The 12948-nt window shown below is 39.3% G+C and overlaps 1 protein-coding gene across 10 annotated transcripts in view; it reads left to right on the top strand.

The window, feature by feature from the left end:
- WDR17 (WD repeat domain 17) overlaps positions 1-12598 on the top strand; it is a 51689-nt gene extending 39091 nt beyond the window's left edge. For 6 of the 10 annotated variants that reach the window (XM_081875231.1, XM_081875230.1, XM_081875229.1 and 3 more), the window contains exons 22-30: positions 833-972; positions 2975-2995; positions 5015-5126; positions 5946-6087; positions 6189-6291; positions 7597-7698; positions 10766-10864; positions 11054-11237; positions 11381-12598. In XM_081875231.1, coding sequence (XP_081731357.1) covers positions 833-972; positions 2975-2995; positions 5015-5126; positions 5946-6087; positions 6189-6291; positions 7597-7698; positions 10766-10864; positions 11054-11237; positions 11381-11500 — 1023 coding nt within the window. In that variant the 3' untranslated portion in view covers positions 11501-12598. The other 4 variants (XM_081875226.1, XM_081875232.1, XR_014159876.1 and 1 more) reach the window with 4 other exon arrangements.
- The last annotated feature ends 350 nt before the right edge of the window (positions 12599-12948 follow it).

Below are 12948 nucleotides of genomic sequence, written 5' to 3'. Positions count from 1 at the left end.
TAATTCCCAAGGGAGTTCCTACAATTGTCCCTAAAATGTAGATAGTGTTGATAGTTAAGAAACATCAGCTCCTGGTGGATAGTAATTTATCCCCTGTCACATCCCCCCCTTAGTCCATATCTAAGAGCCAAGCCTGCATCAAAACCAGATTTCCAGTTTGCTAGGCCCAAATTCATAAGTAACTGTAAGCTTTGCCTCTTTCCAAAGTGTTGATTTTCAAAAGGTCTTTTCCAATTGCGCTCTTCCCCTTGAGAAATGATACCTGTGAGAGTGGAAAGACAGCACACACAGGCTAAAGATCCTATTCCCATTCTCCTTAACAATCTCTTAAAGGGAAACCCTTCCTTAATGGACAAATAACTATTCTGGTGGCCATTACCTTCCATTGTGGATAAACCCTCTGCAGGGATGGGGAAACATTCTAAAATGGCGTGTCCGGGCGAGAGGAGGTGCTGTGTCGGGCCACAACCGCCACTCACTGGCAAGACGGTGGATGGCCATTGTGAGATCTTTAGATGCTTTTCATATTGGGAAGGTTGGATGAGTTACAGAAATTCCTGTTTATTCTAAATTTTCTAGAAGTTGGCAATAGCTTGGGTTGACGTGTCTCTTCTATTTAAAATAGTAATTCACTTTTAGCTGGTTTGCTTATAGACAAAATATTGCTTACAGTGATATAAAGTAAAGCAGGTCAAACCATGAGTCTTGTTCATTAATGCATGTTTTTGTCACTCTTTAATGTAGCATTGGAAAGTAAATATTTTACAATGCTGGTCTCAGTGAATCCTAAGTGTTTGTGATGCTTAATGATATGATTTTCTTATTGAGCAAGCTTGCCATGGCAAACCTGATTCGTGGAAATGAACTGGAATTGGCTGTCAGTGTGGGTACTGTCTTAGGAGAATGTGCAGCGCAAGCAACACAATATGCGCTAGAGTTACTAGCAAGAAAATGTATGACTATAACAACATGGTAAGAACTTCTTACTCCAAAGAATGTTTCACTCTAACAAACCTTGGACACTTTTATAGAACACCAGAGTCTCATATTTTGAAAACAGCAACAACAACTTTGAGGAACCTTTGGTTTTTTTATCCAGAAGAAAGTATTAAAAAGTAAAACTCAACTCAGTATATTATGAACAAACACCAATGTTCTTAGAACAGAAAAATGCCATATAAAATTAGCAAGACCAAGTCAATAGTTTTTCATTTGGCTAGTACCAAGTGCTTCCATATTGCAGGCGTAATAACTACCATATCAGTAGGCAGGGTAGATTTCTGAGACAGTTCTAGGATTTGTGCTCTGCTTGAGTGACTAAAGTGCACCAGGAGCATGCTTGTGTGTGTCCGCATTTGTCTTTGCCACCTTTGTGATTCCACCTCAGTTAGAATCAGTTCTTCTAAGTACCTTTTGAGTTTATTTTTTCAATCCACAAACATTAAAACTACATCTCACAGATTGAATGCCCCGTGCATAAAATGGACACATGACTAAGTTGCAGCAAGTACAGATTGCTAGTGTGCACACAATAATCTATGTTGATTTTCTGACCCATGTGGCTGATTTGACAGATAATACACGAGGGAATAAATCTGCACACATTGAAATGAGCCGAAAGGGTGGGGTGGGAATCGTCCCCTAATCCTCAGCTTAGATTCAGATAATGCGAAGAAATCCAGGATAGTTCATTTCAAATTTTGGGGTGATGTTTTGCTTTTCTCCTTTCATTTTACTTTGCATATCCAAGCAAAGTGTTATGGGATAACTATTAGCCTCATGGTTTTGATAAGGGTTGGGAGAAAATAGTTACTTTGGATTGTGGCTTATGTCAGGAGTGCAATTTTAACAGAGCTCTTTTTTTTCTGTGACTAAATGATAGTGTCCAAAATCTGTTCTTAATTTCAAGAACACTTGTCTTGCATGTAGCTGCTAGACATAAGTGGATGAGAGAAATGTATTGGCAGTTGCCACTTTATGGGAGGGGATGTGAAAAGGGGCACCCCACCCCCGTCCTCTAAGTTTAGCAATTGCTCCGTCTTCTCCAGCCATAACAAAGTCTTGGGGATTGCCTTTCTGTGCTCATTTATGTTTCTCAGCTCCTTGGCAAACAAATAAAATGAAAGAGGAAGGTGCAGAAAAGTAGAGGCCCACAGTTCTTTTAAGGTATGTACAGGAGAGGCCAAAGGGAAACAAAATATAAGCAAAAATCAGGTGGTGTTGCCCATGACCCACACTGCACCAAAATTAACTTTGGTGAGGACAGCAGTATGTGTTGAACTTTCTGTGATGGCATGCTGTAACCTTCCTGAGTATAGCTGCATACTGAGATGGCTGCGGAGCTTATAGCTAAGCCTTTCTACTCCTTGCAAAATCACATGCTTGTGGAATCCAATCATACAAACCAGAGTTTGTATGATTGGATTCCACAAGCACAATGAATTCACAATCCAACTTCTTGCAAGCACTCGCAGCTTTATCCTTTGCTTCCCATTTAAGGGAACGTAAAGCTTTTAGCATATTGCTTTCCGAGTCAATAGAGCTTTTTTCTTTTGCAGCTTGGGTGATAACCACTACTAGCCATACTCTCAGTAAATCGAATAAAATCAGTTGATTTAAGTTATTCAAGTTATTCTCAGTATTATATTTCCCGTAGATTGTAAAATCTGAAATAAAATCATGACCAAGAAAATGAATATTGGAATTCATTATTGCCTAAAGCTTTGCGATTTGGGTAATGTTTTGTTAACGGTAGGATTGTTTTTACATAAAAAGTCAAAAGATAGTTAACATGGGATACATAAAATTGCAGTTTCCATGTAGGATGTAGTAGAAGCAGAATAAGAATTTGGAGCTGTCGGTTCCTTTCCCTGCTTTTTTTTAAAAAAATCCCAGCCTCTCACCATTTGTCCTGTGTGTGTCTAATATATGAATGCTGTTTTTGTCTGTTACATTTTGAATATCTTTGTTTTAGCTTTCCATCACCTGGATACAGGTACTTTCTTTTCTCTAGAAGGACATTCTAATCTATCCTCTGCAAAGCATGACATTTCGGGTTAGACTGAAAAGAAAATCCTTCATCCTCTGCTGGCTTTTCTAATAGAACAAAATACTTTGCATGATAAGTAGAACAGACTGGCTGAAAAGAAACATAATGGGTTATTGATGAGAATTCAGCCTGTAAGAACAGAAAGTAAGGGCATATCCTTAAGACATCCCTCTCCTCTCATGGGATTGTCCCATGCCTTCACGAAGCAGAACATTTGCAGTTCTGACAGTTTGATCCTGATACTATACTAGCACATAAGAACTGAGGTTAGTGATTCAACAGCTGTGGTGTTTGAATGCTTAATATTATGCCGGCATTGCAGCCGTGTTAATGGCAACACTGGAGATTGGTTCCAATATTTAGGTTTTCCTAAAACCTTTCTTTGGGCAACTGTTTCTTGAAAGTTGATGGCTGCCTTGCCAGCCAAGCAATAGAAGGATCATAATCTATCCTAAGTGAACATTTATTTGGGCGTATGCATATGTACAAATTGGTATACATACTTGCCAACTATTTCTTGGAGCGCAGATGGCAAATAGCTTTCTGTAGAAGCACTCCTCCAGTACTTAAAATATAATCCCATGGGGAGCAATACTCAATAAACAAAGCAATTGCTGTCATACACCTGAGGTTCTTCGTGCATGCAAGGTTCTGGTATATGAAGATGCAGAATTTCCCCCTTGATAGTGTCATGGATAACACAATGTGCACATTCTCATTTTGTGTATGGAGGTTTCCTGATACAGAATGGTGAATGATGGATTCCTTTGGATTTTCATCATTCCTGACTATTGGCCGTTTTGGCTAGGAGCTGGAGTCCAACAGCATCTGGGAGGCCACATGTTGCCCATCCCTTCATTGTGGTAACAACTTGTTAGGCTCATATACTATTGACTATATAATGCACACCATCTACAGTGAACTAAGACAGCTTGATAGCAGCAATATTTCTGGAGTTGCAAGATGTATTTTCTAAGAGGTCACAGACTGCCTATAATTAGGGGTGCCCAAACTTTTTTCAAAGAGGGACAGAATTGATGAAGTGAACATGCGTGAGGGCCGACCACAGTTGTTAAGCTTTTTGTTGTTGAGCTTTTTTGGGGGGATTGAAGTTGCTGAGCATTTTTTTTGGATTTTAGTCCAGGACATATACTGTCATGGGGGCCAGATTAAATCGACCGGAAGGCCGGATTAGGCCCCCGAAACAGACTTTGGACATGCCTGGCCTATATAGTTGCTGAAAATGGAATAAACTTAGTAGCTGTTTAATTTTTTTAAAATGATACTGAAAGATGTGGTTTTGATCTTGAAAGATAAATCTACCTGAATTAGATTTTTGTTGTTGTTCATAGAATTGTATTTTATGACTTCACCAAAGCATGTCCAAATTACCTGAAGTATTCATACATAGCTGTTTGCTATCCTAGGGATCTGAAAATGGTAATTTGATAGTGGCCCAAGCATGAGAGAATGAGAGTAGAAGCTTCTGCTTTCACTTTAGAACAAACCACAGTTCTCTGTAATGACCAAACAGAAGCAGCAGTTTGTTCTAGTGGTCATTTGTTTTGTTAATTGACTTTCGTCAGAACACACCACAGTTCCTCAAGCTCAATGCATTGTGAAACTGTGGTTTGTTGGAAAGTAGGAAGCTTTTTCACTTCCCCATCTTGAGGCTTGCTGCTGGTCACCCAAATCATGGTTTAGGTGATAATCTGAGTCAGGGCTGTGTACATCCGTTTTACAACTGCATTAAAGGCTCTTGAGCTCATTGTTAGTATGCAGTATCTTCTACATTAGCACACTCTCTTCCAGAGCTGTCCGCTGCATAAAAGTAGCTTCACCTCACCTACAGTTTCACAGCCAGTTAAGAGGAATGGGAGCAGAACAAGTAATCTTAATTCTGGCATTGCTCACTGCCACCTTTTCACATTGCTAAATAACTGTGGCATGTTTGTCTTTTCACAGGGATTTAGCAGCAGATCTTCTTATGATGATCCCCAATAATGAGCTACAGTTAGTAAAGCTTTGTGCTTTCTATCCTGGATGCACAGCAGAGATAAATGACCTACATGAAAAGGTACACTTAAGAGGTCAACTGTCTCTTAACCATTTATGTGAGTAGCAGAAGAAGTTTTATGTTAATTTGTTAATACCTAGATACATTTATTTTAGGATTCTTCCTATTAGAGTGCACTATAATCATAATCCTCTATGTTATTTATTACCTTTACTTTTTTTTAAAAAAATATTTGCTATCCAAGTCCTGTATGCACAGGAAGAAGCAGTCATTTCCTGTTGGACATACCAATAATTTTTCTTGCGGATGGCAATAGAAAGTATCTCTACAGATGAAGTTTAGTGTGCATAACTGAGCTGTTGATCTGTGGCCTTATTATAGTATTAAGGTATCTACATCAGCTTGAAAAGTAGGTTTACACGGAATACTCTTTTCTGATGGAAAGGATATTATAGATTTAGCTGTGTGTACAATGAGTGAAGTCCGGTTTTATGCAGGCATGATGCTGCAATGCAGAGGTGTCCCGCAGGACTTAACAGAGCCCTGTTTTCCTATCCCAGTGTAAGGATGTATGTATGTGCAAGGGCATTATGGTGAATGAGAAGTCTGGACATACATCCCCTATGTATGCCACGCAGATTACTTGTACTCTGGAGCATAAATAATGTGCCTAGTGCAAAGACAACGGCCTCAGGATACACAAATTGCACACAGACTTTCCATTCCTTGTAATGTTCCTTTGCACTGCCTGGGAAAGAAACTGGTTTTAAGTTGTGGGGAGCATTTCATGTTGGACACTGCACCCATTCTTGCGCAAAACCCCAGCTTCCTGTACAAATACTGTCATAAATGTTGTTTTGTAAATGTTTTGTTTTTCAGTGCAGCCTACCAGATGTAGAAGAATGTATGCAGTTAGCAGAGACAGCTCAGGAGGAAGGAAATATATTTGAATCGATAAAGTATTATTTGTTAACTATAGAACCAGAAAAAGCACTTCCAATAGGCATTCATTATGTGAAAGGTAGGCTTCTTAATGAGTCAGAAAATCTAAAAGATTAATATTTGCTTGGTTTTTCCGTTCTTCAACACTTTAAACTTTTCTTCTCCTTTTGTGTTTGACAGAACAAATCAGTAGTTCAGAGTGGACCTTGGACTCAGTCTGTCCATTTCTTGATCTTTTAAGCTATATCCGGACAGAAAAGTTGTTACTTCATAAATGTAGTGAGTAAGTATGCTTTGTGAAAGTTGTGAAATTGAATCTGAGCTATTTCTATGGTTAGACTTTATTTACTCCGTGCCCTCCATTGCCAGTACGTCTTAAATAGCCCCAGCACAACTAAGCTGAAGAGAAATAAAGTAAAACCAGAGCTGACCATTTTAAACAGATGAACATAGGACAATTTTAGATGAGTTCATGTATAATAATAAACAGATTCTGTTTTTTGTAGACGTGCAGTTGATTTCTGCAGTGTTTTATTCAAGAGCATGTTGAGGTCAGATCTTCACCACATTATAAAGAATACTTATGGTAAAAAATGAATTTTTCTGCAAGCATTTTTTTTAAACCATGTATTCTGTAAACATGGGATATTGCCGGTTTTTGCTGGCTTTAGATATGCTTCTGGGTTGTTCCTTTGGAGATATTCCCTGTGCTAGATTTTTTTTTAGATTTTGGCTTTGCCCAGCATCAGCAGTTGGGTGTCCATCACTTGTCTGACCTGGCTATATCACCAATTACTGCCCTCATCGCTGGTAGGGGCAGACTTTGGTAATACTTCCTAATGGGCTGCCCTGGGTGAGCCCAAAATTTGGCACCCCAAAATGGATCTTCTCAATTATGAATCTTCTAAATTCTGTGCTCCTGGGCCCTGTGCAAGGAGAACCACCCACACTGACCTAAATCCAGTGCTGTCCTTTCAGTGATGAGTAGGTGAACAGTTGCCAAGATCTGCTCCCATCTGCAGTGGCCACCCACCACTTTAATTTGCCCAAAATGTAATACCTGGTTCTCATTCATAAGTGACATCTCCACTTGCCCAGTGCTAAACTGTTGCCCAATCAGGAAACTGATTTAAGTGGCAGCACCACTGGAGAAAAGTGTGTGAGAGAAGTGGAGGAGAAAGGGTATGTGGAGGTATGGGGAGCAAAAGCCCCCTTAAGTTTGGAGCTGGCATTGCTTTTGCTATTTTGTTTTGTTATTGTTTTATTATGTTTTAAACAGATGTTAATTTACTGCTTTGAAAGAGAGTATGGGTTTTATCCAGAGTTGTCCATGTGGATGTGGAACAGACTTCCACTTAAGCCGTGAGACTTCAATATCATCTCCTCTCCACTGCAGTTCTCCTGTGACCTCAGAATCTGCTCCAAATGATTTGGGGGGGGTGGCAGCTCTGGAGTAGATTTTGGGGCCACCTGAGGAAGGAGAGAAGGTCCCATTGCTCAATAGTAAACAAGTTTTATGTCTATGATCTTCTTTCATAATGACTGGGCAAAATAATGGATGCACTTATTAATGTTCTTCTATTTTCAGATTTAGAAATGAGTTGTTAATATTGTGTGGTTACATTGGTGCATTACTGGCTATTAGAAGACAGTACACTAGCATTGTGCCAGCACTTTATGAATATACAAGGTAATTCTTTATTACATAATAGTTGCATCCATTGGGATTATGATGGATTTGATTGTTTCCTTTCCTCCAGTGCTGTCAATTGTTACTTATGATGTTCCTTGGCACTTGAATAGTGATTAATCCCTTTGAAATTGGCTTAGTCTTTGTAAAATCTAATTTCTCAGCTGCCTTGATTTATTTGGCATATAACATGGGAACCACAAATACTGTTTCAAAGGGACATTGTGATTTTCTAGTAATGTTCCAAATGGGTTTTATTTTGCAAATCGATACAAGGTAAAGAAATAAGAAATACTAATGAGAGATAGCTTCCATTTTTTTATAGCAAAGATGAACTAAACATATGGATGTGGTAGCATTAACAATTATTATTAGTTTTTTTTGGCATAGGTTATATGTAATACTTTAGGGGTTAGAGCAGGGGTCTGCAACAGTCCACTCCCTGGCAGACCTTTCGGTGGGCCGGAGCGTGTGTGCCCATGCATGCCCGTGGGTGCACTCAAGCTATTTCTGGGTTGGAAGAGCACCGGAAATAGCGTGTGCGCATGGGCGCTCCTCCCTCCCGGAAGTGCGCTGGAAATAGTGTGTACGTATGCGTACAGGCACTCCTGGTGAGGAGTGCACGTGCGCACACACTATTTCAGGCACTCTTTTGACCCAGAAGCCAGTTCCTGTGGCAAGAAAAAAATGGCGCCATGAAAAAAAGAGCACAGAATCCCCACGCCTATCCATGGAATGGCCTTGGGCCGGTTCCAGGAAGCTCATGGGCCAGAACCAGCCCATGGGCCTTAGGTTGCCAACCTTTGGGTTAGAGTGTTACATCTGATGGAATGGGCCAGGGCTTGACAACACTAGCCAGGGCTAGTGTTCTCCAGGTGTTTTGGACTACAATTCCCATCATCCCTAGCCTACAGTAACGCCAGATGTATCTAGAGCACTACTTAGTTGTATTTTATTGGATTTATTTCAAAAATTGTGAATCTAGTATGTGGATAAGGAGCTTCAAGGAATGTAGCCTGCTGCATGTTTCTTCAGTCTTTCCCTTCCTGCCTCCATAGCAGCTATAAGCAGGAAAGAGTTGATTAACTTGGTTTAGGAGGTAATTGCGTGCCCAGTCGCAGAGAACCTAGCTGCCATTATTGCCTCCTTGCAAGCATGGTGGTCTTGACTGCCTTGAAGGAGGTGGTTGTGAGACTGCTTTGAAAATCTCAGATTGTGCTAAATATAGCACAGTTGGTAGAGCATGAGACTCTTAATCTCAGGGTCGTGGGTTCGAACCCCATGTTGGTTTGGACTACATGGTCCCTTCCAATTCTATGATTGGCAGGTTGCAAATATACCTTTCTTGTGCTAAGTGTGGTGTTTATCATACAACCCAGACAATCCACATCAATTTCAGTCTGGCTTCAGACCTGAGTTTTGCCCCCAAACTACCTTCATCTCTATGATGACTGAGGAATGCCAAGATGGCAGATGGAGACCTTTCTAATTCTCCTGGACCTCTCAATGACTTTTGATATGATTGATCATGGCATCTTTCTAGACTGGCAATTGGGGGATAGTGCAGTTCAGTACTTGTGTTCTGTTCTGGACTGTCATTTCCAGCAGGACTTATGCTATGGTGTGCCACAGGGCTCCATTTTGTCCCTGTGCTGTACATGAAAATGCTGGGGGAGAATATCTGGAGAAATGGAGTGAGGGGTCATCACTATGCAGATGACAGCCAACTCTATTTCTCATTTTCATCAGATTTTGATGAGGCTGTTGAGATGCTGAAATGATGTGTGGAATCAGTAAAGGACTGGATAAGGACCAAGAAGTTGAAATTTAGACAAGAGGTTCTGCTGGTGGATGGTTCATCTAGTTTGGGAGATGCTATTCAGTGTGATTTGGGTTGCATTCTCCCTAAAGGATTAGGTTTGCAGCTTTTGGGAGCTTCTAGAACTGGACTTTAGAGGTCCAAATAGTTTCACTTGCTAAGGGAGGTGTGTCAGCTATCACCCCTCTGGACAAAGAGCCTGGACACAATCTGTTAGACATTGTATGTGAGACTGTATGAGTCATTGTATGTGAGACTGTCTTTGAAAACTACTTGGAAACTTCAGGTAGTCCAAAATTATGCACCAAAATTACCAAGACTGGTTGATTGGAAGACATCTAGCCAGTTTTAAAACTATTAAGGATAATGGTCTGTTTCTGAGCAGAATGCAAAGTGCTGGCTGGGACTTACCTTTAAAGTACGTGCATGGCTTGAGAGCCCCAGGTACCTGGAACAGCCCTTTCTTTTATATGAACTTCCCTGGGTATTAAAATTTCCAAGGGCCTTTCTCCATGTCTCCTTGCCTTACTTCTGGAGGTGAGCAGAGATAGGGCCTCCTCTGTGGTAGCTTTAAACCTTCTCCAAGATATACTCACCTGGCCCCAGTCTGACATTTTTTTTTCATACCATTTTTTAAATCTTATTTGCTCAGGCCTTTCAGTTTTGTTAGTTTTATCCTTTAAAAGCTGCTAGCTTTTAAATAAATTTCATTGGTTTTATTATTTGTGTCTTAAATTCTTGTGAGCTGCTCTGGAACTCTGTACAAAGGAGAGGGATATTGTATTAAATACCTGGAAGATTGACTTCCATGGTGGTCCTGTTTACAATTCAACCAGGCCATCAACAGCAGGTATTTTTCATAAAAGTCTCTGAGACTGAACTGATTTCAAGGACTTATAGAGGATATGAAACAAAAGGGTAGGCAGGTGATTCTTCACTCACACTAAGGCCTGCTGATTGTGACATAATGTGTTTTTCAAAACTGGTGAAAGTAGTTATATCTTCCAAGTGCTCTCAAATGGAACTGGGGAGAGGGGCTGACGAGGCTTGTTCATTTGTTGTAATTTTTAGTGTAATATATATATATATGATTCATTGTTACCTGCCAGAAACCTTCCATATGGGGTGAGAAAGCAGTCTGTATAATTTGTATGCAGTTTTTAAATGTTTGTTCAGATTGCCCAATTGTATAGAGCTAGAATTTGTCATATGCTTTCAAAACTTCTGTTACATTGCATTCTTTTCCAGCCAGCTTTTAAAAAGACGGGAGGTGTGTGTACCCCTGAAAATTGAACAACTCTCTGAGGAACTAGATGCTTGGAGAGCTTGTACTCAATCACTAAACAAGTAGGTGTACAATGACCATAACAGAATTTTAGATGATTTGAATTTGTGATCTTTTGTCTTTTAGTAGAGGACAAATGTATCAGAAATTCTGTTAACTTTTAGATGCTTTTTTAAAATAAATAAAAATCTTGTTTGTATGTTTCAAGTCAAGAAAACTATTGCAAATAATGATATATATTTCTCACACAGATCTGCTGATGAATTGCCCCCTACACCCCCATCTGAATTGCAACAAGAGATATATGCGACACTGACGTCTCGAATAAAAGAGGAACCTCTGAAAGTAACAATTGGACCAGATTACGTTACAGGCTCTAACCTTCCTAGTCATTCAGATGTTCACATCTCTTGCTTGACAGGATTAAGGATACAGGTATTTCTTAGTGGAGCTGGATTACATTTAGGAGAAGTTTGAAAGTATTAACTTCTGCCACAATTGCTCTCTCTCAAGAGTACTGTATTTTTTTAATGTGTAATATTTTGCTTCCCTCCCCCCATACTTCTTACATCCAACAGGGTCCAGTGTTTTTCCTTGAAGATGGAAAATCCACAATTTCACTCAACGATGCGTTAATGTGGGCAAAAGTGAACCCTTTCTCTCCACTGGGTACAGGAATACGGCTCAACCCATTCTAACAAAAGAACATAAGAACTCACTTTTACTAAAAACAGCTAATATGCTGGTTGCTATCATTTTATATTTATTAGCTGGAGGATTTGAAGTTGAATCCCACTTGAAGGATAGTTTTATGTAAATTTAATTTTATATTAAATTTGATAATCCAAAGAGTCATGTATATCATTGGTAGCCATGGACTTTTGAGAATAGATTAAAATGTTGTTTCTGTGGACAAACATGTGAAGCATGTAGAGAAGTATCTGCACTCTATTAAGTTGCAAGGATAGCACAAATTGAAGCTCATAATTTGAAATGCATTCACATGTTATTTATGACATTTTGGAGCAGTATGGCTGCTTTTAGAACTAGCAGCTTATGATGGGGAGTATATGCTTCCTATTTTAGGTAAAGTTTGTGTATTTGTATCCTTGTGGTGGAAGCTAAGCACACATCCTACTGAATGCAACACGTTTGCCGTGCAATATCCTCTGAAACGAATGGAGCTTATGCAGCTCTTATAGAAGATGGATTGTATTCTGATAATCTAATAATTTATTCATGCGTAAATTAAATGGTTGTATAGTAAACACAGATTATTGTTTAGCAAGTATTTTGGAATACTTAGTTTTACACTTCAACTGGCATGAGAATCTTTTTTCTTATATTTTGTCAACACTTCTCTTTATTTTAAATGAATAAGCATATTTCTAAAATTTATTTTCAAAGAAAAATTTGTAAGTAAACTACTTATTGGAATGTACCAAAATACATGATGTAAATTTTAAAGTATTTAATTCCTTTCATTCTAGTGATTGTAAAAATACTGTATTCAGAGGTCCAGATGCCTAAATAAATTGGTATTGTTTCATAAAAAGGGTTTATGCTACTGTTTGTCCTCTTGTTAAAAAACACAATTATGGCAAAAAAAGAGGTGAGAAGTTCTACACCACATGTAAATTAAGTATGCATGTTGGCCTCACTGAATAAACTTTGTGGAGGAACCACTGTGGCTGTTCCTTCATAATACTAGAGACAAGTCCTATGTTTGCAACCACCATTGTTTTTCTACAAAAATATCTTGTTTATGGCCAAAATAAATGTTTACTTGATTTCCAGATTGTGTTTTACAATCCTGCTACAGAGAAGGATCAGGCCAGATTCCTGGTTCAGATATTGTGGACATAGTTAAGTGTGTCCTATGTGATTCAGATGTCTGGAGGTTGTGGCACTGGGAAGGTAGAAAGACATTTGATGAGGACAGGAGTTTTACGAAAAAGGGGTGGATTGGGGATGGGAAAGATTTCATTTACTCTGGACCAAATTGACTAAGAATATGAATTCTTTTGTTAAGGAATCACAATGGCTCAGCAGTACAGCACATGCTTTGCATGCAGAAGGTACCAGGCCCAATCTCCAGGTAGGGCTGGGAGAGATACTGTCTGAAATCCTGGAGAGCTGCAGCAGC

The sequence above is a fragment of the Podarcis erhardii genome (genome assembly GCF_964252035.2).
Source record: "Podarcis erhardii genome assembly, chromosome: 9".
Classification (NCBI taxonomy): Eukaryota; Metazoa; Chordata; class Lepidosauria; order Squamata; family Lacertidae; genus Podarcis; species Podarcis erhardii.
This window is presented reverse-complemented; position numbering and strand designations above follow the sequence as displayed.